Below are 27,261 nucleotides of genomic sequence, written 5' to 3' on the forward strand. Positions count from 1 at the left end.
AAGTATGCTTGTCAAATTTATTTGGGCAAAGCCCTATAGACTGCAAGATGGTTGGATGTAGAGCTGTTTCGGAATTACCACATTCCTCATCAGCATCCTCTACTTTCAGCAAAACTATCAATCAATTATCAGAATAAATTCGGGTAATTCACTCAACCCAAAGTTAACTACACTTGAACCTTCCGAAAAAAGGTTTGATAGTCGGCTACTGCCTAAACAAATTTGCAAGCATATCTCTTTTCCTTTGCCAAACTCAAATCATCGATTTGAATGTAGTTGGCTGGGTTTGTTTTTGAGCGTGCTTCCTCTTCTTCATTCGTTTTGTTGTCATTGTTGGTTTCTCTCTACACTTGAACCTTCCGAGAAAAGGAGAATTATGTCTTTGGCAGAGGACACAAAAAATATCCAATCTGCCAGCAAGAGGTTCGTAAATTTCCCTTTGAAGGGTTCCGAAAAGGACTAGAATGGAATCTTCATGGCAATGCGGTAGGCTACTCCTAAAATTGCCTCTCTCTGGATACTGGACTCGAAAGGGAATCACAACACCAGACAAAAAGTCGAATCAGAATCCAGCAAGCTTTGGAAAAGAGAATCCGTTGTCAATCATTCGATTCGCACTAGCATGGTATGTAGCAACAGGATGCCTCATTAGGGAGAAGGGGGACGTTCACTCTTGACCCGGAATGAGTCTTGAAGACCGAGTTGTGGAGGTGGTAGGTAGCTGGAGAGGAACGGTAGTGAGCGATTTGGCGCGCTTCGTGCGAGCTTTATTCTTCCATGTTAAAGAGAATGAAGAAGTGTATGGTGAAGCGGGAATGGAAAAACCTGCAGAAAAACATCTTCCGCTAATGGGTCAAACATTTGAAGAAAAACCCTCTTTTTGCACTACACTCATGCGTTCGTCGAACATTAATTTTAAAAACTTCCTACTGGTTCGTAACGGAGATGGCATGTATATAGGTATTTGGTTTGATTACCTTTCTTTCGGACGTGAACATGGCGATTTGGGAGCGATACTGTAGAAGTGAAAGGGGAGAATCGAAACTGCTATTCCCCCAGTAAAAGAACAATGAGTTTGCTAAGGGGTCAGGTAACTATTCCTCGTAGAGTTCCAATGTCAGTTAAACTCACACGTTTATTTGGACCTGGATATGTCTTGGACATTCGTCCTAAACGCCATGAATTCCGTGGAAGGTAATCATTTTTAATAACCACAAGCGAACCCTTTTCCAAATGCCTCTATGAAGTCTGCAATTTGTGGGATCTTGCGACAGAGCATGTTCGCATGTCGCGATGCATGTCAAAGATCTATAAAACTCCTAGAAAGTAAATCCAAACGACACGCTCAAGACCTACAGCAGTCTTGAGATCGAATGGATTTGCAAAGATCTGTCCGACACAGGGTATTCAAGGGAGCTACACTACTTTGAAATATATCAATTGAGCCGAAACAGAATCATCACAAACGACACGGACATATGCCCTTTCAGATACAACGCAGAAACCTACAATTTAACTATGGTTAGGTTAGGTTAGGTGGCAGCCCGATGTTTCAGGCTCACTTAGACTATTCAGTCCATTGTGATACCAGCGTGGAATACTAGTGGACATAATATCGACAGAATCCCGAAAGAAAGTTCGTCGTTGAAACGAGCGCAGTAGTCCAACATATATTAGGAAACACCTTCTATTTCAGAGTTTCTAAAAAATCCACTAATATGATACTTATGGGCTTTTGTTGAACCAATCTGATTTTTCAAGTCCAGCGGTTCACTTCGCATCTCTTGATTTTCCCTCATCGGTTATTCGCCATCATAACATGTTTAACTCAATGATAAGGAACCTCCTTTTTATAGCCGAGCACATTGTTGTGAAACCATTTAGAGAAGCTTAGAAATACTTCGTAATGTCACCAGCATTACTGAGGGAGGACAATCCACCACTGAAAAAATTGTTGGTGTTCGGTCGAAGCAGGGATTCCAGCGATCACTCCAGACGCTCATATTGTAAATATTGAACATATGGTAAATATTGAACAGCTCAGCCATCTCGCTGTTAGATTTGTGACAGTCTATGATCGTTTTCCAGTTGAATATAGAGTCCAAAGATTTTATTACAGATTGAATCTAACTCTGATAAGCCTATGTGTATACTTCCAAACCTTCATTTTTGACGGCTCACCGAAGACTTGTTTAAAGTTTCGAAATGAAAAGAAGTCGTTTTGGGCTAATTCAGCAGAACAGTGGTTTTTAGACAGATTTGACCATCACAGTGAAATGTCACCAAGTGGGGCCACTGTTTCAATTCAACGTTTAGTCGGCCTAATATTCCACAACGTTCAGATCATTGATTCTTTTACACATCTTCAGAAATTCGATATGCTCGATTTGAACGTGGTGTGGTGGATATTTCTTCCATTCATCGTCAAACCGGCCTAATAAACCGGCAGAGAGGTTCTCTTACTCTCCTTCCGGTGTCTGTTCTGGGCTCCCATTCTCCCAGGCCAATCTCACATGTCACACTCGGCACCCATGGTCGATCATGGTTTGTTGGCGAATCCGCCATTTCCTTTTGATGGTTCGCCATGTTTCGTGTATCTCCCAACATCTTCAATCTCATCGCAGCCATGGCAGCTACACTTTCGCTCTGAATCTCTATAGGTCTTAAATCCAGTTTCGTCTCCAAAGCTCTGGTTAACGTGGTCTTCATTGCCCCAGTTAAGCCCAGACAACATGTCCGTTGGACTTGTTGTACAATTCCTATGTTACACTTCCTGTGCAGAGAATGAAGCCGCCGAGTCGCGCCGCTGATTTCAGTCGCCGCCGACCATTTTTTGCCAGTCGACTCCGCCGCCGAATATGTCGACTCAAATTAAGCCGCCAATTAATCAAAAATATCGATTTAAATCAGAAAAATATAATAATAATTGTAGTATTTTTGCCAAAATGTTGAACCTTCCATCCACAATCAATTTCAAACTCCTATAACATTTTTGCAAATATTTAGCTAACAAAATTTTAACTAATGGCGTTTTCTTTTCTTGTAAAAAATGTGCACTTTTTTTGCATTTTGCCCGGAAAATGTACTTTTTAGGTTCTTTTCTAAAAAAACCAGGCAAAAGTGCGAAAAGGCTTCGAATTCTGTTGTGAAAATAGTGCCACGCATAGAGACAAATTACGGGCATTTTCAGCACTGCCAACAAACGAGAGTGCTGCGATTGCCCTGTTTCCTTCTTTGAATTCTTTTCTGCCCGCTGAAATGATAGCATTTTTTTAGGTTGCTGGTAACATTTAAAAAATGCGCATTCTGTACAGACAAAATGACGGCAAAGCACTTTTTTCAGAAAAGAAAACACCATAAATGTAAAGTTGATTGTAAGATTGGTTGTACAACTAATCTCATTACCATTCGAATAACTTCAAATTGATTTTATAATGGATGATTGTGCGCCGCCGAATGGACAAATTTATATCGGATTAGCCGTTAAGCCGCCGCCGCCAGAGGTAAAACTATAGTGTCAGCCGCCGCCGACAAAAATGGGTCGGCTTCATTCTCTGTTTCTGTGCAGTGATGTTCACCAGGCTATCGACGTGTACATTACTATCGACTCATCTTGACTCAAATTTAGCCGCCAATAAATCAAAAATATGGAATTGATATTTGTTGCTATAATAATTTGCCAAAATTTTTACCGTAGAAATTTTTAATGAAATGTAAATTTGATTACAAGATTTGTTGTACAACTAATCACCTTACCATTCGGATAACTTCAACTTGTTTTTATAATGGATAATTGTCGGCCGCCGAATAGACAAATTTATATCGGTTTAGCCATCAAGCCGCCGCCGACAAAAATGGGTCGTGATTGGAATTATGTTATACGCTCTCCCTAAGTTTTCAAAGTATTTTCAAAAAATAGCCAGATATTGTTTTCAATTTCCCTTTGTAAAAAACACATTTTATTATTATTACTTAAATCATACGCCCAAAATAACTTAATTAAATGCAATCGCTTATCCTATTATTTACTCCCAATACCACAGTTCATGTAATCGAACAATAGAATGCTACATCGGTATGGCATTAGACGTGCCCAATTGTTCATGTGTTGCATATAGGGTGGTAGCGATAGATTCACGACATCCGAACGTTGAGCTTCAATAATTTTTGAAGCCACATATTTGGGATCCAACATGGCCAACAATGAGGGGAATCGAGATTTGAGACTACCACATAGACCAGTATCCACAGCATATGGATAGATGGTGGTGAATTTAATCTAACCAAGAACAACAACAAAAATCTCACAATTAATTCGCTTCTAAAATAATCCAATAACACTTACCAAATTTTTATAGGGCCCTTCATGTAATTCCAGGTGAAGAGCTTCCATTATACCTCGTACAGCAAATTTTGTTCCTGAGTATGGTACTAAATTTGGCATACCCACGATACCAGTCATCGATGATAAGGCAACAATGTGTCCTCGATTTTGTTCTTTCATGTGTGGCAAAAATGCTTCCAATGTCCAAAAGTGAGCAAACACATTAATGTCAAATGTTCTTCGAATGTCTTCCTCTGATTGATTCTCAAATGGTTTGGTGGGCATAATTCCAGCATTATTAACTAAAATGGAAATTGGTCCTATATCTTGTTTGATTTTGGAAGCCAGTTCTAGTACGGCTTGGCGGTTCGTCACGTCACAGCTGTGGATGAAGGCCATGGAAATGGGATTAGAAATAAAATAAACAAAGTGTTGGGTTTATCTACCAAGTCTGTGAGGAGCTTGGTTACAGGCAAGCTCGCGTAAGACTCAGGCTCATTAAATTCATTTCGCGTTAATTTTTACAAGGCAAGTTACGAGAAATCTTATACTACATGCACATTAATGCTTAGTACTAAGTTCGTTTCTGCGGAAAACGGATATCAGCATTTATCACAGTACATTGAGTCCCAAACACGGTTGCCACTTGAGCCAAAAATAATCTACTAAAATTTAACGAAAATTTCATCGAAAAAAATAAAAAAAATATATTTTGCAAAACGTTATTTCTATATTTTATTTACAAAGAAAATTTTGTTAAAATTTTATTTCCATTGAAAATTTTGTCAAAATTTTATTTTCATAGAAAATTCTGTAAAAATTGTATTACTTTAGAAAATTTTGTCAAAATTTTATTTCTATAGAAATTTTTGTCAAAATTTTATTTCTATAAAAAATTTTGTCAACATTTTATTTCTATAGAAAATTTTGTCAAAATTTTATTTCTGTAGAACATTTTGCCAAAATTTTATTTCTTTAGAAAATTTTGTCAAAATTTTATTTTTATATTTTATTGCTATAGAAAATTTTGTCAAAATTTTATTTCTATAGAAAATTTTGTCAAAACTTTATTTCTATAGAAAATTTTGTCAAAAGTTTATTTCTATAGAAAATTTTGTCAAAAGTTTATTTCTATAGAATATTTTATCAAAATTTTATTTGTATAGAAAGCTTTGTCAAAATGTTGTTTCTATAAAACATTTTGTCAAAATTTTATTTCTGTAGAAAATTTGTCAAAACTTTGTTTCTATAGAAATTTTTGTCAAAACTTTATTTCTATAGAAAATTTTGTAAAAATTTTATTTGTATAGAAAGTTTTGTCAAAATGTTGTTCCTATAGAAAATTTTGTCAAAATTTTATTTCTAAAGACAATTTAGTCAGAATTTTATTTGTATAGAAAGTTTTTATAGAAAAATTTGTCAAAACTTTATTTTTATAGAAAATTTTGTCAAAGCTTTATTTCTATAGAAAATTTTGTCAAAATTTTATTTCTACAGAAAATTTTATTTGTATAGAAAGTTTTGTCAAAATGTTGTTTCTATGAAAAATTTTGTCAAAATTTTATTTCTATAGAAAATTTTGTCAAAATTTTATTTCTATAGAAAGTTTTGTCAATATTGTATTTCTGTAGAAAAATTTGTCAAAACTTTGTTTCTATAGAAAATTTTGTCAAAACTTTATTTCTATAGAAAATTTTGTCAAAATTTTATTTGTATAGAAAGTTTTGTCAAAATGTTGTTTCTATAGTAAATTTTGTCAAAATTTTATTTCTACAGAAAATTTTTTCAAAATCTGTAGAAAATTTTGTCAAAATTTTATTTCCAGAGAAAATTTTGTCAAAATTTTATTTCTAGAGAAAACATTGTCAAAATTTTACTTCCAGAGAAAACATTGTCAGAGTTTTACTTCCACAGAAAATTTTGTCAAAATTGTAATTCTTTTGAAAAAAAAAACCTGATCTTAGTGCTAGGATTAGGCACGAAACCTTTTTTTGTAAGGGTTACTAAAAGCGACTCTACACGCAAAGAAAAAAAAAAACGTTTGGAAAACGTGTACCGAAAACGTTTTTCTTTTGTTAGAGATTTTTGAATTGCTTCGAAAAGCATACACTTTTATCACCAAAAAAATTCGTTTGTTATAAAATTTTTATTTTTTCAGTAAAAAAGCTATTTTTGAACCAACAACACAGTCCATTTCATTTATATCAAACACTGTTCTTTTCTAAATTTAGTTCTTTAATAAGACACATTTTACAGTTCATAGTAAAAATTTAATATAGTAGAATGTAATGTTGAAAATTTTTTCGGAATCTTCCGATCATATCTGGAATATATGAAAAAAAAAAAACTAGAAAAAAAACTTTGGTCGAAGCAGGGATCGAACCCACGACCCTTGGCATGCAAGTCAGACGTAGCAACCACTGCTCCACATTGACCAACTAAATGTATTTTTCTGTTAAATAAACTTTGTTTAATCGGTTCGTGGGCGCCGCAAGCTATGCTATATAAATATAACTTAGATATATGGGTAATTGTCTATTGATGACAATAACGGCTACATGGCTCAGTCGATAGTGTGTTGGCTTACAAATTGCATGGTCCGCGGTTCGATTCTCCGTCCAGGCGAAAGGTAAAAAAAAAATTTAAAAATTTATAAAATCGTATAATTTCTTCTACATTGTTTGTGTTACAGAAAAAGGTGCTAAGAACTAAAAAACTTCGTGGAAGTGGGAAAATGCAATTAGCCAGAAAAAAATTTTTTTGAGTTAGTCTTTATGAAATTGTTTTTACATCCTGGAAAAGAATAAACGTTTATCACAAAAAAAATATACTTTTCTTCCAAATACACTTCCTTTCAACGAAAAGCAAATGAGAAACGAACTTTGTTTGTCTAAAATTTCGTTTGGGAGGAAAGAATTATTTTTTTGCGTGTACGAGTATAGTGTGCATAGTAGTGAATTTTGAAAGAGATTTTCTAGAAATCTACTACTAGACAGCTGATATTTTCTCGTTGTAAATGTACTGTACAATCGAGATTTCAGTCGAAATCAACTTTGAGTAGTATAGTATTAGATGTGATTGAATGAAGACGAAAAAGTCCACTTTAAAACGTTTTGATTTTGTCAAAACTTGGAATAGCCGACTTTGCGCTGTTTTAACTATTTTGGCAAAAGTCGAACATTTTTATAAAGTCGACAATTTGATAAACTTTAGAAGTCTACTTTTGACATCGCGACTTCCGATTTTTGACGAATTTTCATCACGACATGAGCACATTTCATCTCATGTCGATTTCGACAAATTTGCAATTACACACAGTCAACTTCTGTTTGACAGAAAGTCTTTTACTCGATATTCGACTTTTGTATCGCTATCTCAGATCTACCAGATTGGTTTCCTTCCTATATTAGTGTGACATTTTCTGTCATCTCTCATAACTTACATGTAACTGTGTACTACTCCTTTGTTTAAATTTTTGGCCTTTCTGACTGTCTCCGCAGTATTTTTCTCATTGATGTCGACACAAATCACTGTACTGTGATGAGCAATGTACTGTAAAGTTAATTCACGACCAATGCCATGTCCAGCTCCGGTAATCTATAAGAACATAAAAAAATTATAATTATAATAAAATTACTTTAAAAAAATTTCCGACTTCGTTTGGACCAAAGATAATAGAGAGAAGAAGATGGGAAATTGGCTGCTGAGCACATCAAACCATTTACCGTGGTAGGCTCATACATTTCGTTTATAGAACCAAACACGTATACGAAAAGCATTGATATAGCATTAAAATGCAAATAAAAAGAAATTAAATGCAGGAAATAAGTTTCCATAAACGGGAAAATGTAATTTTTTTGTTGTTGCCTAAAATTTAACAGTGTTTCATTAAGAACATTAAGTTTTTTAATTAAAAAATAACGACACATAACACAAATAACAAAAAAAAAAAATTACAAACATGTGTGGAACTAGCACCGTCAATGCAACATTTGGTGTGACGCATGCCAATTTCCCCATCTTCCTAGGTGTATTATCTTTGGTTTGGACTAAAACCCAGGGTAAATACACTTATAAGGTAGAATCAATAAAACAAAAACATCTTTCTCTTCTATGTATGTTATGTGTGCAGAGTACAGATCTGTAATCTGCATAGCACTCTTGTGCTGTTGAAAGGAAGAATGCTGATTCAATAAAAAAATTATAATCACCTGGCTTCTAATTCTACCTTATAAGTGTCCAGCTGATTTTTATACCCTCCACCAAAGGATGGGGGGTATATTAACTTTTTCATTCCGTTTGTAACACATCGAAATATTGCTCTAAACCCCATAAAGTATATATATTCTGGGTCGTGGTGAAATTCTTAGTCGATCTGAGCATGTCCGTCCGTCCGTCCGTCTGTTGAAATCACGCTAACTTCCGAACGAAACAAGCTATCGACTTGAAACTTGGCACAAGGAGTTATTATTGATGTAGGTCGGATGGTATTGAAAATGGGCCATATCGGTCCACTTTTACGTATAGCCCCCATATAAACGGACCCCCAAATTTGGCTTGCGATTGCTCCAAGAGAAGCAAATTTCATCCGATCCGGCTGAATTTTGGTACATGGTGTTAGTATATGGTCTCTAACAACCATGCAAAAATTGGTCCATATCGGTCGATAATTACATATAGCCCCCATATAAACCGATCCCCCGGTTTGGCTTGCGGAGCCTCTAAAAGAAGCAAATTTCATCCGATTCGGCTGAAATTTGGTACATGGTGTTAGTATATGTTCTCTAATGACCATGCAAAAATTGGTCCACATCGGCCCATAATTATATATAGCCCCCATATAAACCAATCCCCAGATTTGACCTCCGGAGCCTCTTAGAGGAGCAAAAGTCATCCGATTCGATTGAAATTTGGTCCGTGGAGTTAGTATATTGTCTCTACCAACCATGCCAAAATTGGTCCATGTCGGTCCATAATTATATATAGCCCCCATATAAGCCGATCCCCAGATTTGACCTCCGGAGCCTCTTAGAGGAGCAAAATTCATCCGATCCGGTGAAATTGGATACGTGGTGTTAGTATATGGTCTCTAACAACCATGCAAGAATTGGTCCATATCGGTCCATAATTATATATAGCCCCCATATAAATCGATCCCCTGATTTGTCCTCCGGAGCCTTTTGGAGGAGCAAAATTCATCCGATCCGGTTGAAATTTGGAACCTGGTGTTGAATGTGGTCTCCAACAAACACGTAAGAATTGGTCCATATAGGTCCATAATTATATATAGCCCCCATATAAACCGTTCCCCAGATTTGATCTCCGGAGCCTCTTAGAGGAGAACAATTCATCCGATCCGATTGAAATTTGCAACGTGGTGTTAGTATATGGTCGCTAATAACCATGCCAAAATTGGTCCATATCGGTCTATAGTTATATATAGGCGATCCCCAATCACACAGAAATTGGTCCTTATCGGTTCATAATCATGGTTGCCACTCGAGCCAAAAATAATCTACCAAAATATTGTCAAATGTTATTTCTATAGAGAATTGTGTCAAAATTTTATTTCTATAGAAAATGTTGTCAAAATTTTCTTTCTATAGAACATTTTGTCAAAATTTTATTTCTATAGAAAATTTTGTCAAAATTTTATTTCCATAGAAAATTTTGTCAGAATTTTATTTCTATAGAAAATTTTATCCAAATTTTATTTCTATAGAAATTTTTTTCCAAATTTTACTTCTATAGAAAATGTTGTCAAAATTTTATTTTGTCAAAATTTTATTTATATAGAAACTTTAAACTTAATTATATACGTATGTAATCGGCCTTTTTTAGTTTAATGTATACCACGTATGGACTATGTGGTATATATTACGGTGTTAGGAAGTTTTAAGATACCTTGCCATCGGCAAGTGTTACCGCAACCCAAGTAATTCGATTGTGGATGACAGTCTTCAGTAGAAGTTTCTACGCAATCCATGGTGGAGGGTACATAAGCTTCGGCCTGGCCGAACTTACGGCCGTATATACTTGTTATTTATCCAATCAGCTGATTCTAGTGTCGTTGTTTGTCTTTTTTCATAGAGACGTCATCCATTTATCGTAATTGTATACAGATACAGGTAATTTATATACATACCAGTACAATTTCTCCACTAACATCTTTCAATTCCTTGGGGAAAATCTTATCAATCGTAGTCTTAAATATATCCAATATGATTTGTATGAGAAGAACCAACAAGTCAAATATATCCTGAATAATATCAAATATTCGCTTGGCAACAGGATTGGTACTGAAAAAAAATAACAAAACCATTTGTATTCGTTACATTATATGTTAGAGGAAAAACCTTTTATTGAAATATATATTGAAATATATATTCTAATTGTGGAAACCCCGAACACGGTACCCACTTTTACAATAGAATAAACCGACGAAATTTTTTATTATTTGATTTTATATCCGAAGTTAAAAAAATGGAACTTAGTCAAGTAATAACAAGGCCTAGCGGCGTGTTAAAAACATTAGAAATCAATGGCAACTCTATCCCATTTGCCGCCAAGAATACCTTAGCCTTTTTTCTCAACTATTTTTTTTTATTTCACAGTGAAAATCGAACTTACTAATTTTCAAATTGGCAAATCTTTTAGGCATTTGCCTACACTCATAGAAAAAAGTCTGCTAAAAACAGCAGTCGATATCTGCTGTTATATTTTTGTACTTCAGGGCCTAATGAACAACAATTTATAAAATATTTAGGTTATACATTTTTCCCCAAAGCATAGTTAAGAAGCAAAAGTAGTTTTTGGTATATTTTTGCCCTGTAATATACTTACAAGCTCCAAAATACCATCAGCAAACATTTTGTTTGCTGTTATGCCTCAATTCGATAAATATTCAGATTTTTGGTGAAATACTATAGATATTCTTAAAATATTGTTTTAATTATGTTAGGATAGCTCCTATGTTGACATTTTTATTTGTTTTAGCCAAAATAAAACATGTTTTAGTGTAATCGAACTTAAAAAATAGCAGAAAATGTTTGCTATTTCAACAAACAGTGACTGCTGTCACTTTTTCAGCAGACTTTTTGCTGTTTCAGCAGACTTTTCTGCTGTCCCTACTAACAAATTTCTTTGGGTGTACAGATTTGCATTCAATTTAAACAATCAACAAAGTTCTCGTTCCATAAATAGTTACGCAAGTATGCGTAACTATTTATTTTGTTAAGTAGTTTAACCAATAAACAATTAACACATTTGCATTATAAACAATTCATTATTCATTCATAGGCTCATATTCATATACACAATTTACGAAATTATCTAGATCTCATGTAAGATAATTAAGGCAACGTATGATATATAATGACACTTTAGACCCCTTATATGGAAAGGGTTAAAGTAGAAATGAAATTAAATTTGAGTGCTATAAAAAATTATATTGTTACATTTTACCTCTAGGAACCAATTTAAGAACATTTTAAGAATTATTATGATTTGAGAAAGTTTTTCGTACGTTACTCAAATGAACTAAAACAAGTATATACGGGGAGCCACCGTGGTGCAATGGTTAGCATGCCCGCCTTGCATACACAAGGTCGTGGGTTCGATTCCTGCTACGACCGAACACCAAAAAAAAAGTTTTTCAGCGGTGGATTATCCCACCTCAGTAATGCTGGTGACATTTCTGAGGGTTTCAAAGCTTCTCTAAGTGGTTTCACTGGAATGTGGAACGCCGTTCGGACTCGGCTATAAAAAGGAGGTCCCTTGTCATTGAGCTTAACATGGAATCGGGCAGCACTCAGTGATAAGAGAGAAGTTCACCACTGTGGTATCACAATGGACTGAATAGTCTAAGTGAGCCTGATACATCGGGCTGCCACATAACCTAACCTAACCTAAGTATATACGGCCGTAAGTTCGGCCAGGCCGAATCTTATGTACCCTCCACCATGGATTGCGTAGAAACTTCTACGAAAGACTGTCATCCACAATCGAATTACTTGGGTTGTGGTATCTTAAAACTTAAAACTTCTTAACATCGTTTTCTAAATTGTGAGTTAGTCCATTCGTGGTATATATTAGACAAAAAAGTTATGTATAGTTACGTCTACAAATAATTACGAATCGATATGGACTTTTTGCACGGTACGTAGAGAGCCAGAATTGAAATATGGGGGTCGCTTATATGGGGGCCATTTTTGTGTGATTGGAAATCGATTTATCTGAGGGATATATATAACTATAGACCGATGTGGACCTAGTTTCGCATGGTTGTTAACGACCATATACTAGCACAATGTACCAAATTTCAACTCACTCGGATGAAATTTGCTCCTCCAAGAGGCTCCAAACCCAAATCTCGGTATCGGTTTATATGGGGCTATATATGATTATGGACTGATATGGACCACTTTTGGCATGGTTGTTAAATATCATATACGATCACCACGTACCAAATTTCAAGCAGATCGGATGAATTTTGCTTCTCCAAAGACACCGGAGGTCAAATCTGGGGATCGGTTTATATGGGAGCTATATATAATAATGCGCTGATAGGAACCAATTCCTGCATGGTTGTTGGATACCATATACTAACATCACGTACCAAATTTCAACCGAATGGGAAAAATTTTGCTCTTCCAAGGGGCTCTGGAGGTCAAATCTGGGGATCGGTTTATATGGGGCCTATATATAATTATGGACCGATACCGACCAATTTTTGCATTGGAGTTTGAGGCCATATATTAACACCACGTACCAAATTTCAACTGAATCAGATGAATTTTGGTCTGCCAAGAGGCTCCGGAGGTCAAATATGGTGATCGGTTTATATGGGGGCTATATATAATTATGGACCGATGTGGACCAATTTTTGCATGGTTGTTAGAGACCATATACTAACACCACGTACCAAATTTCAGCCGGATCGGATGAAATTTGCTTCTCTTTGAGGCCTCGCAAGCCAAATCGGGGGATCGGTTTATATGGGAGCTATATATAATAATGGACCGATGTGGACCAATTTTTGCATGGTTGTTAGAGACCATATACTAACACCATGTACCAAATTTCAGCCGGATCGGATGATATTTGCTTCTGTTAGAGGCCTCGCAAGCCAAATTTGGGGGTCCGTTTATATGGACCCCCAATACCATCCGACCTACATCAATAACAACTACTTGTGCCAAGTTTCAAGTCGATAGCTCATTTCGTTCGGAAGTTAGCGTGATTTCAACAGACGGACGGACATGCTCAGATCGACTCAGAATTTCACCACGACCCAGAATATATATACTTTATGGGGTCTTAGAGCAATATTTCGATGTGTTACAAACGGAATGACAAAGTTAATATACCCCCCATCCTATGGTGGAGGGTATAAAAAGGGCAAAATTTTATACACAAATGGAGCACAAGGATTTCCTAAATTCGTCTTTCCCACAATACAGTTCAGAATTTCCAAAAAATTTGACATTTCGTGAGCTTCGTATGGCGCTAAAGATATTTTTGCAATTTTGAACATTTCTTTGAGTTCAATAAGAAGTTAACATAATTGATTAGGCATTGTAATCAGAATCAAAAAGTCGGCATTTCTGCATTTTGGTTTTTTTTCTAGAGTAGAAGTTTTTTTTTTTTTTTTTTGGAAAAGTCTTCTTTTACAATTGTGGCCTTTTTTAGGTATGAAAAAGTCTATTTTTTGTTTTTTTTTTTCAAAATCGACTTTTTAACTTTTTACAATTTTTGAAGTGCGATTGAAAAGGAAAATTTTACATCTTCGCATTCAACGTATGCCCATACATACCAAGCAAAAAAATTAAGTTGTTCTAAAGCCACAACTCTAAAAGCTTTTCCGAAAATGTCCTCCCAAAGGTGTTCTTTATTTGAACTACACACACGCAAAGAAAAAAAACGTTTGGAAAACGTGTACCGAAAAGGTTTTTCTTTTGTTAGAGTTTTTTGAATTGCTTCGAAAATTTCAAACTTTTATCACCAAAAAAATTCGTTTGTTACAAAATTTTTATTTTTTCAATAAAAAAACTTATTTTTGAAACAACAACACAGTCCATTTCGTTTATATCAAACACTGTTCTTTTCGGACTTTAGGTCTTTAATAAGACACATTTTACAGTTCAAAATTTAATATAGTACAATGTAATGTTGAACATTTTTCGGAATCTTCCGAACATATCTGGAATATATAAAAAAAAAACAAAAGCAAAAAAAAAAAACTTTGGTCGAAGCAGGGATGGAACCCATGACCTTTGGCATGCAAGTCGGACGTAGTAACCACTGCTCCACGGTGCCAAACTAAATGTTTGTTTCTGTTAAATAAACTTTGTTTATTCGGTTCGTGGGCGCCGCAAGCTATGCTATATAAATATAACTTATATGGATATTTATCTATTGATGACCATAACAGGTACATAGCTCAGTGGTTAGTGTGTTGGCTTACAAAGTGCATGGTCCGCGGTTCGATTCTCCGTACAGGCGAAAGGTAAAAAAAATTTTAAAAATTTATAAAATCGTATAATTTCTCCTACATTGTTGGTATTACAGGAAAAGGTGTTAGGAACTAAAAATCCTCGTGGATGTGAGAAAGATGTGAGGGACAATGCAATTAGCAAGAAAACAATGCTTTTTTTGAGCTAGTCTTTATGAAATTGTTTTTACATCCTGGAAAAGAGTAAACGTTTATCACAAAAAGTATATACTTTTCTTCCAAATACACTTCCTTACAGCGAAAAGCAAATGAGAAACGAACTTTGTTTGTCTAAAATTACGTTTGGGAGGAAAGAATTATTTTTTTGCGTGCAGGCAGTTATTTTAATTAAATTTTTTATAACTCGCTTTTTTCATATTTTGAATGGGTAATTTTAACTTTTTTGTTTCAAATAGGTTAAACAAAAGAGTAATAATTATTAATATGATATAAATTATTTAAATCCAAAAAATGCTAATTCTATTGTAAACAAATTTCGAATTTTTGAAAATATTCAAGGCCAAATGTTTCAGACTAGCGTTATAATGCATTAAAAATCATACAAAATTATAAAAATTATTTATTTGACAAAATATTCAAAAATTCTCATTTTTTGCACTGCAAATTGAGTGCAACGGCTTTTGAAATAGTGGAAATTCGTCCTAAGACAAGCCCATGTTAAACTGATCGCTTTTGCGCCAATTTTGTACCACTTCCGAATCCAAAAAGAACATTTGCACAACTTTTTGGGGACGCTTTTTTTGCTGGGTATGCATTCCTTTTAAAATAAATGATACCACAGAGTCTTGCTCTGGCTCACTCACGCCTAACCAAAAAAAAATGTGAGAAATCAAAAGCGGTAATTTTTTCTTAGACTGTAAACCCTTAAAACTCGTTTATCTAACAATTTTAACGACGTCACAGCAACTTTAGTAATTGCAAAGACAAACAAGTATTAGTGGAAAACCACCTAATTATTTCTAATAATCAATTATGAAAATTATTTTTATTAATCGATAAATATTGATAAGGCATCAAAATACAAAACATTTCACACCTCATTGGGAATTGGACCTTTAGGCCATTGATTATGAATAAACAAACTGGGCTTAAATATAACTGAAAATTTTTAATATTCATTTTTTTTGTTATTTTGTGATACATACCTTGACATAATATCTTGGTTGGTCATCTTTCAAAAATTCCTTCGAGATAACGATGAAAATTTTAATCCAAAATGAATTTCTGTGATAAATTTTCTTTTGTTTTCTATTTAACTTGTAAAGCTTCCTTCCAATCCAATCTCTTCCGCTAGACGGACACGAACAACTGAAATATTGCCACAAAAGGCACAGCACTGTTTCCTCTGTAATGTATTTGGAAAATGGGGAAAATGAAAAAAAAAGAAATAAAAAACAAAATCGTTGTTGCAATGGCCTAGTCAAACACGTTGTGCATAGGGATGTCATTATGGTATTAACAATCTTTCATTCCTATTCTCTTTTTTAAAGAATTTCCAGAAAATCTTTCCAGTTTTGATAAAATTTATTTCTTTTTGTAATTTCATCATTCAAATAAACTTCCAAGGCACTTCTAAAGCTATACACGGACGAAAAAGACTGGTTTTCGTATGTTTCGGTGTAAAAATTATATGTTTTGCCACTCAAATTTGTAGCACATTATTTTTAACTGCAACTATACTAGTATAACATGTTTGGAACATGTATGTTAATATGTTAGAACATTTTATGTTTGGGACATCATATATTAATGAGAATTAATGAGAATTTTCGTATAAACACATATATGTTTAGAAACGTTAGATAGTGTAAGAGAGAATAGAGAACAAGTATGTACGGTCCTAAGTTCGGCCAGGCCGAAGCTTATGTACCCTCCACCATGGATTGCGTAGAAACTTCTTCTAAACACTGCCATCCACAATCGAATTACTTAAGTTGCGGTAACGCTTGCCGATGGCAAGGTATCTTAAAACCTCCTACCACCGTCCTCTAAATTGTATGTAAGTCCATACGTGGTTATATTTAATCAAAAAAGATCGATCAAATACGTATATAATTCAGTTTGACAACATTTTTTATAGACATAAAATTTTGACAAAATTTTCTATAGAAATGAAATTTTAACAAAATTTTCTATAGAAATAAAATTTTAACAAAATTTTCTATAGAAATAAAATTTTAACAAAATTTTCTATAGAAATAAAATTTTGACAAAATTTTCTATAGAAATAAAATTTTGACAATGATGAAAATTTGATTATGAACCGAATAAAATTTTAACAAAATTTACTATAGAAATAAAATTTTGACAAAATTTTCTGTAGAAATAAAATGTTGACAAAATTTTCTATTGAAATAAAATTTTGGTAAATTATTTTTGACTCGAGTGGCAATCATGATTATGAACCGATTTGGACCAATTTTTGTGTGATTGGAGATCGGCTATATATAACTATAGACCGATATGGACCAATTTTGGTATGGTTGTTAGCGGTCATATACTAACACTAAGTTCCAAATTTGAACCGGATCGGATGAATTTTGTTCCTCCAAGAGGATCCGGAGGTCAAATCTGGAGAACGTTTTATATGGGGGCTATATATAATTATGGACCGATGTGGACTAATTTTTGCATGGTTGTTGGAAATCATACACTAACACCACGTACCAAATTTCAGCCGGATCGGATGAAATTTGCTTCTCTTTGAGGCTCCACAAGCCAAATCTGGGGATCGGTTTATATGAGGGATATATATAATTATGGACCGATGTGGACCAATTTTTGCATGGTTGTTAGAGACCATATACCAACATCATGTACCAAATTTCAGCCGGATCGGATGAAATATGCTTCTGTTAGAGGCTCCACAAGCCAAATCTGGGGATCGGTTTATATGGGGGCTATATATAATTATGGACCGATGTGGACCAATTTTTGCATGGTTGTTAGAGACCATATACCAACATTATGTACCAAATTTCAGACGGATCTGATGAAATTTGTTTCTGTTAGAGGCTCCACAAGCCAAATCTGGGGATCGGTTTATATGGGGGCTATATATAATTATGGACCGATGTGGACCAATTTTTGCATGGTTGTTAGAGACCATATACCAACACCATGTACCAAGTTTCAGCCGGATCGGATGAAATATGCTTCTGTTAGAGGCTCCACAAGCCAAATCTGAGGATCCTTTTTTTTTTTTTTTTTTGTCGTGTTTATTCAAAATTAACTATATAATATATAACTACAATAAACAATAGTATATAATATTTAGTCTCTTAATACTTAGTCCCCTAGTCGGGCTCTCGAGTACAATAATTATTGTTGAAATTTTTATTTGAAAATTTATGATATTAGTTTTATTCTTTCATGTTAGTAAATCTATTGCAAATTTTTTGTAATGAAAAGTAATTGCAAAAAACATCACGTTTAGATTTATTTTTAAAGGTTAAGTCAGAAGTTTAAAAGCAAAGGATTTAAAATTTTATATTAATTTTAATTAATATAAATTAAATTAATTTTATATAAATTTTAATTCATTAGCCACCAGTACTGTTTTGGTACAGGTTTATTAGAGGAAAGTAGGTCTCTATTTGATATGCTAGTGCTGAATCTTAAGTTATTGTCTGAGTAGTTTGTACATCAATAACAACTACTTGTGCCAAGTTTCAAGTCTATAGCTTGTTTCGTTCGGAAGTTAGCGTGATTTCAACAGACGGACGGACGGACGGACGGACATGCTTAGATCGACTCAGAATTTAACCACGACCCAGAATATATATACTTTATGGGATCTTAGAGCAATATTTCGATGTGTTACAAGCGGAATGACAAAGTTAATATACCCCCATCCTATGGTGGAGGGTATAAAAAAGATAAAGATGCTATCCAACATCCATCAACGAAAGACATCAACGTAACACAGTGAGAAAATTAAATAAGAATGGTGCTCTGCTTGAGAGACATATTTTTTATGTTGATAAATGAGCTTGAATTCATAAACATCAATCTAAACATTATTTAAGTTGCACATTAAATTGTGTATTCGGAGCCTTAAGAAGGATATGCTTAGGGTGAAACATAGAATATGTTTGCACAGTACAAACAATTTTTGTTTGCACAAATTCTAAAAATATATATGCTTGAAGCAGAATATGTTTGGTAGTATATAACATATTGCAGAGACAATTTGTTTTCAGGGCGTAAAAAGGATTCGAAAACGAAGTACTTCCGCACTATGGTAAGCCCATGTAAAATCCATTGGAGATGATCCAAATTTGCACTACTTCCGGATCACAAGTTGGGGATTCAGCTCTTTTTTACTGGGAACGCGTACAACCAGAGGAGGAATATTTTCACCCCAAACATTTTTTTGGAATGATCAAATCCGATGGACCGGTTAATATTTGTTTAACTTGTTTTAGTGAAATGTTTTAGTGAAAATTCCATTTTCTTTGGACCGGTAGAGCCGGTATTTTCAAGGTCCCAAAAATCTCGTTTTGGTTTTTGTAATCTGAATGTAATATTACCAATTTAACAACAGATGTGGGAATTTAGAACCGGTTATATTGATAAACCACAATAAAACAACTTCCAATTAAATAAAAAAAATGTGTCCATCTTTTTCGATAAAATTAGACACTCATTTCCAAATTACATTTTTTTTGCGTTTTTCGAGAAAACAGGCTGTACCGGCCATGTAGGTTATTATTCTAAAAATACACTATCAACCGGTTTTAGAAAATAGTTCGATTTTTTTAAAACCGACCTTATCCTAAACACATAAAAAAAAATTATGATTCAATTAAGAAATTATTTAATCCTATTAATTATACCCTCCACCATAGGATGGGGGGTATATTAACATTGTCATTCCGTTTGTAACACATCGAAATGTTGCTCTAAGACCCCATTCTGGGTCGTGGTGAAATTCTGAGTCGATCTAAACATGTCCGTCCGTCCGTCCCTCTGTTAAAATCACGCTAACTTCCGAACGAAACAAGCTATCGACTTGAAACTTGGCACAAGTAGTTGTTATTGATATAGCCCCCATATAAACCGATCCCCAGATTTGACCTCCGGAGCCTCTTGGAGGAGCAAAATTCATCCGATCCGGTTGAAATTTGGTTGTGGTGTTAGAATATGGTCTATAATAACCATGCAAAAATTGGTCCATATCGGTCCTTAATTATATATAGCCCCCATATAAATCGTTCCCCAGATTTGACCTCCGGAGCCTCTTGGAGGAGCAAAATTCATCCGATCCAGTTGAAATTTGGTACGTGGTGTCAGTATAAGGTCTCTAACAACCATGCAAATATTGGTCCATATCGGTCCTAAATTATATATAGCTCCCATATAAATCGTTCGCCAGATTTGACCTCCGGAACCTGTGGGAGGAGCAAAATTCATCGGTCGATTCGGTTGAAATTTGGTACATTGCGCTAGTATATGGCCGCTAACAGCCATGCAAAAAATTGGTCCATATCGGTTTATAGTTATATATAGCCAATGGCCAATCACACAAAAATTTGCCCATATCGCTAAAAATAATCTACCGAAATTTTATTTCTATAGAAAATTTTGTCAAAATTTTATTTCTATAAAAAATTTTGTCAACATTTTATTTCTTTAGAAAATTTTGTCAAAATTTTATTTCTATAGAAAATTTTATCAAAATTGTATTTCTATAGAAAATTTTATCAAAATTTTATTTCTATAGCAAATTTTATCAAAATTTTATTTCTATAGAAAATTTTATCAAAATTTTATTTCTATAGAAAATTTTATAAAAATTTTATTTCTAAAGAAAATGTTGTCAAAATTTTATTTCTATAGACAATTTTATCAAAATGTTATTGTTATAGAAAATTTTGTTAAAATTTTATTTCTATAGAAAATTGTATCAAAATTTTATTTCTATAGAAAATTTTGTCAAAATTTTATTTCTATAAAAAATTTTGTCAAAATTTTATTACTATAGAAAATTTAGTTAACATTTTATTTCTATAGAAAATTTTGTCAAAATTTTATTTCTATAGAAAATTTTGTAAAAATTTTATTTCTATAGAAAATTTTGTCAAAATTTTATTTTTATAGAAAAATTTGTCAAAATTTTATTTCCATAGAAAATGTTGTCAACATTTTATTTCTGTAGAAAATTTTGTCGAACTGAATTATATACGTATTTAATCGGCCTTTAGTTTTTTGTTTAATATATCCCTCGTGTGGACTAACTTACAATTTAGAAGACGGTGTTAAGGAAGTTTTAAGATACCTTGCCATCGGGAAGTGTTACCGCAACCCAAGTAATTCGATTGGGGATGACAGTCTTTAGTAGAAGTTTCTACGCAATCCATGGTGGAGAGTACATAAGATTCGGCCTGGCCGAACTTACGGACGTATATACTTGTTTAAACTTACTAAGTCTTCCGAGTTTGATTAAAATGTTAATTGTATCAAATAATTTTTTAATTGAAAAATTTTTCAGCTTAAAACATCTTTTTATTGGAAATATTTCCGTTAAATTTTCTTCTGTGTACACAGAAAAAAATATAATTAATAAAAAATATAATTAATATAATTAATAATTAATTTTCTTTTATAGCAACTAAATACAATTGGAGACAAAAGTTTCAACACTTCCCATAGATTATCGTTTACTCTCCTATGACAAAGGGGAATTTCGTCCATGAGGAAAGTATTTTTTACTTGTGTGTACTTATCAAAGTCTTTCATATCCAAAAAGGAATTCTGATTTAATTCCTTGAATTCGTGGGCTAATTATATTCCCATTTGCCTACGTGCCTTCTGTGTACACAGAAAAAATATTGTTTGCTTTCAATCATGAAATTAATTGAACCAATTAATTTTTAATTGAAATGTTTTCAGTCACAGAAATTATAGTATCAATCACCAAAGCCAATAAAAAAATTAATTGTTCCCATTAAAACATTAATAGATAAAATGAATTATTGTGATTAATTAAAAATTTGTTGAACCAATTAAATTGGAATTTAATTATTTACAATTCAATTAAAATTTTAATTGGAAATATTTTGGTGATATTATTATGTCGTGAGACTAAATGTATTATTATGTCATGAGACTAAATACCAGGGAAGTAATAGGCTTTTCTTTTCTGACGTAGGAAATTTAGACAACCAAAAGTTTCTTTTGACTGTAATTAATTTTCTTTTATAGCAACTAAATACAATTGGAGACAAAAGTTTCAACACATCTCATAAGTTCTCGTTTACTCTCCTATGACAAAGGAGAATTTCGGCCATGAGGAAAGTATTTTTTACTTCTGTGTACTTATCAAAATCTTTTATATCCAAAAAGGAATTCTGATTTAATTCATTGAATTCGTGGGCTAGGTTAGGTTAGGTTAGGTTAGGTTATGTGGCAGCCCGATGTATCAGGCTCACTTAGACTATTCAGTCCATTGTGATACCACAGTGGTGAACTTCTCTCTTATCACTGAGTGCTGCCCGATTCCATGTTAAGCTCCATGTTAAGCTCAATAGCCGAGTCCGAACGGCGTTCCACATTCCAGTGAAACCACTTAGAGAAGCTTTGAACCCCTCAGAAATGTCACCAGCATTACTGAGGTGGGATAATCCAAAGATTATAGATTTGAGGAAGATGGGAGATTGGCTTGCGTCATACCAAATGTTGCATTTACCAGATTAGTTTAATACATGTTTGTAATCTTTTAGTTGTTTTTCGTTTTTATTTTTTAAATGAAAAAATTAAATTTCTTAATGAAACAATGTTACATTTTAGGCAACAACAAAAAAATTAAATTTTCCCCTTTATGGAAATTTATTTCGTGCTCTTAATTTCTTTTTATTTGCATTTTAATGCTATGTCAATACTTGTCGTATACGCGTTTGGTTCGAGTATTAAACTAAAGGAATCGAACCCACGATCTTGTGTATGCAAGGCGGGCATGCTAACCATTGCACCACGGTGGCTCCCTTCGTGGGCTAATTATATTCCCATTTGACTACGGCATCCCTATGGTAATTGTAAATGGCAAGAGGAAATGGCAGATATCATTGCAACAAACAAAAAATACTTGCACTTTCGTTTGTCGTAGGCCTCTTCGTTGTCATATGTAAGTTTGTGTTGTTGTTTTTATTTGCTAATACTGGTAACATGCTTTCTTGCTGGTTTTTGCCGGTCAAGGGGACCTGTATAAGCGTACGATAATATTGGGTAGAGCGAGCATGGGGCGCGACTACGTCATATTGTTAGAGGCAGACATGGCATAATCATTGAGTAATAACACTGTTTTACAAAATGTTGTATATACCTTATAAGAATAATTCTTGAGAAAGAATTTATGAAGTTTAATTAAATTAAATTTAATATATATTTTTTGTTCAATATAATCTTATTTAACGTGATTAAAGTAAATAAAATTAGTCAGATAAATAAATAAAATTTATCTACAAACAAATAATTTGTTTTTGCAATGAAAATAAGTTAAATTTAGCATTAGCCCAAATATGGAATTTTTTATGTGCGAATGAAACAAGCTATCGGCTTGAAAGGTTTTGCTAGAAGAGCAAATTTCATCCGATATGCTTGAAATTTGGAACATATTTTATTTCCTCAACGTCTTAGAGGAGCAAATTTCATGCGATCCGATTGAAATTTGGCGAGAGTGCGAGGTATTTAATCGGGTTTTTATCTAACATAGACTCTATATGGACTAACATACAATTCAAAAGACAATCATAAAAAGTTTTAAGATACCTTACCATCGGCAACTGTGACCACAACCCAAGTATTTCGATTGTGTATGACAGTCTTTAGTGGAACTTTGTATGCTCCACTTAGATGGTACACTCAAATAAACAGATTACTTGGAACCAGAGATTTTGACCTTTCCTTAAGGATTGCGTGTGCTAAATTTAGGTTGCGTAATCTTTAATATTAGGTCAATATTTTTTCATTGTATGCACAGTGTGGCTGATATGTTCACTCAAAAAATTGAACCCTCTATTTCACTAAAGCAAATTTAACTTATTTTAGTTTATGGAATTATTATGTTTGGAGAAAATTTTCTTCACTGTAAAAACAAAACAGTTCATTATTTCTTTAAATTTGTAAATTTTACTACAATTTCGCGCATCGTGAACATCGTAAGGCCCTAACGACACACAGAAAAAAATTGGAAGTTCTTCAAAAGGCACAACTTTAAAAACACTTCAAAAATGTCCTCTCAAAGATGTTCTTTATGTTATCTGCACAGGAAGTTCAATTGAGTTAATTTTTTACAACTCGCTTTTTCCATATTTTTAATAGGAAATTTAATTTTTATACCCTCCACCATAGGATGCGGGGTATATTAACTTTATCATTCCGTTTGTAACACATCGAAATATTGCTCTAAGACCCCATATATATTCTGGGTCGTGGTGAAATTCTGAGTCGATTTGAGATGTCCGTCCGTCTGTTGAAATCACGCTAACTTCCGAACGAAACAAGCAATCGACTTGAAACTTGGCATAAGTATTTGTTATTGATGTAGGTCGGATGGTATTGCCAATGGGCCTTATCGGACCACTTTTACGTATAGCCCCTATATAAACCGATCCCCAGATTTGGCTTGCAGAGCCTCTTGGAGGAGCAAAATTCATCCGATCCAGTTGAAATTTGGTATCTAGTGTGAGTATATGGTCTCTAATAACCAAGCAAAAATTGGTCCATATAGGTCGATAATTATATATAGCCCCCATATAAACCGATCCCCAGATTTGACCTCCAGAGCCTCTTAGAGGAGCAAAATTCATCCGATTCGGTTGAAATTTGGTACGTGGTGTTAGTATATGGTCTTTAACAACTATGCAAAAATTGGTTCATATCGGCCTATAATTATATATAGCCCCCATATAAATGGATCCCCAGATTTGACCTCCGGAACCTCTTGGAGGAGCAAAATTCATCCGATTCGATTGAAATTTGGTACGTGGTGTTAGTATATGATATCTAACAACCATGCAAAAATTGGTCCATATCGGTCCATAATTATATATAGCCTCCATATAAATCGATCCCCAGATTTGACCTCCGGAACCTCTTGGAGGAGCAAAATTCATCCGATCCAGTTGAAATTTGGGACGTGGTGTTAATATATGGCCTCAAACACCCATACAAAAATTGGTCGAAATTGGTCCATAATTATATATATCCCCCATATAAACCGATCCCCAGATTTGATCTCCGGAGCCCCTTGGAAGAGCAAATAGCATCCGATTCGGTTGAAATTTGGTACGTGATGGTAGTATATGATATTTAACAGCCATGCCAAAAGTGGTCCATATCAGTCCATAATCATATATAGCCCCCTCTTGGAGGAGCAAATTTCATCCGAGTCAGTTGAAATTTGGTACATTGTGTCCATATCGGTCTATAGTTATATATAGCCCTCAGATAAATCGATCTCCAATCACACAAAACTTGGTCCATATCAAGTTCATAAATGTATATAGCCCCCATATAAGCGACCCCCAAATATCAATTCTGGCTCTCTACCACGTATGGACTAACTCACAATTTAGAAAACGAGGTTACGAAGTTTTAAGATACCACAACCCAAGTAATTCGATTGTGGATGACAGTACAAGTTTCTATGCAATCCATGGTGGAGGATACAATAGATTCGGCCTGGCCGAACTTACGGCCGTATATACTCGCTTTTTTTCATATTTTTAATAGGAAATTTAATTTTTTTGTTTCAAATAGGTTAAAAACATTAAGATTAAGAATTAATAAAATGGTACAAATTATTAAAATTTTGCTGGAAAAAGGCTAAATCCTTTCTAGAAAAATTGCGAATTTTTGAAAATATTTCATGTTAAACGTTCCAGACACGCGTATTGCATTAAAATGATTCGATATCAAAATGTGCTAAGATTCGAATTTATATTTTTTACCTTATATAAATAATCCATTAAATTTACATTGATTTTCAGATTTTTCTTATTTAATAATGTTTTACTTTCAATCTTATATGAACAGCATTCTCTCCGAGAGATCTCTTTTTGTTGCTTCAATTTTGAGTTTATCAAATTTCATTTTTTGTTACCAAACGAAACCAAACTCAAAAGCCCTTACGTTCATCAACGTGTGAAATAAGGCATTTCAATATAAAACCCCCATAAGCCCTTTCAATCTATAACGCGTAGGTTGAAAGGCAAATCTACATTTGTCAAAATATTACAAAATTTCTTAATTCTCATCTAAAACACTAAATTGGGATCACACCTTAAGAAGTGATGCAACTTCAGTTCAACGACTGTTGAAATGGTGGACATCCGTCCTATAACAAGCTCATGTTAAATTCATCGCTTCTGTGCCAATTTTGCACCACTTCCGTATACAAAAAGAATATTTTCACTATTTTGGCAACGATTTTTTTTTGCTGGGCATGTTGCAAATTTTGAGCTCAAATTTTTTCCTTCAAACTACGAAATTTTCTTCAAAAAGTTAAAAAACAAAATAATTATGTATAATAAGGTTTCTTGAATTTGTCGAAAAATATTTACTTTAACTGCAATTCACGAAATTACACCCTCTCATGGAAGAAACAATTAACTAAAATTAAAGAAAAAACCATTGGCGCCAAATCATGACCATTTCAATCATAGAGTAGTTCTTTCTTACTGTTTTTGGGAATCATACGAAATTTTTCTTCTGTGTTAGTTCATAATGAACTTATGTGTATGGTCATTAAACTTTATACCGACATTTAGTTCATTGGTCTGTCGAAATATCGCAAATAATAATAAAATTTAACTACAAACAAATAATTTTTTGCAATTAAAAAATAAGTTACAATCGACGTTAGTTTAACTACAGACGTTTTTTTCCTGTGTATAAACTATAGAGGTCATTGACAACATTCATAATCGGTATGTAATGCTCCATAAAATGCAACTGCAACAAAACAAACAACGACTGATTGCGGAATTGAATATTTTTTTTATATACAGTATTTTTGTGCCACAGTCTACTTTCATTTTCATTTGTACCACAAACATAAATCAACAACAACCACACTACACGGGCAACAAAATTCACTTGCTTTAACTATGAGATGATCACAATATGGGCTACAATATAGGCCTTGCTTTCAGCAACATGTTACATATGGTTTCCAACACATGTTGCATCGCAACTTAATGCATATTTTGCAAATAACAAACTAATGTTGCAAGTGGCATTAGCAGCTACCTTTTACGTTGGCTAATAATATTAGCCTCTGTACCGAATTAGTTGCACTTTGGCCGTTTACCGTCTACTCGAATTGTTTACCACGATCTTCAAAGGAACACTTTGTACTACGATTACTACGAGTTGCTTTAGAGATTGCCCTGCAAACAAAAAAACTCAACCGTATCGTTTC

At 33.8% G+C, this 27,261-nt stretch overlaps 1 protein-coding gene across 1 annotated transcript; it reads right to left on the minus strand.

The window, feature by feature from the left end:
- Window positions 1-3,926: 3,926 nt before the first annotated feature.
- Window positions 3,927-27,261, minus strand: LOC142226421 (short-chain dehydrogenase/reductase family 16C member 6-like). The gene is made up of 6 exons (XM_075296438.1): window positions 27,090-27,261; window positions 15,983-16,182; window positions 10,470-10,623; window positions 7,767-7,921; window positions 4,346-4,706; window positions 3,927-4,279 (listed from the first exon to the last, which is right to left on the minus strand). The coding sequence occupies exons 2-6, from the start codon at window positions 16,006-16,008 to the stop codon at window positions 4,022-4,024; spliced, it is 954 nt and encodes a 317-aa protein (XP_075152553.1). The 5' UTR covers window positions 16,009-16,182; window positions 27,090-27,261; the 3' UTR covers window positions 3,927-4,021.

This window comes from Haematobia irritans, chromosome 2 (genome assembly GCF_050003625.1).
Source record: "Haematobia irritans isolate KBUSLIRL chromosome 2, ASM5000362v1, whole genome shotgun sequence".
NCBI lineage: Eukaryota > Metazoa > Arthropoda > Insecta > Diptera > Muscidae > Haematobia > Haematobia irritans.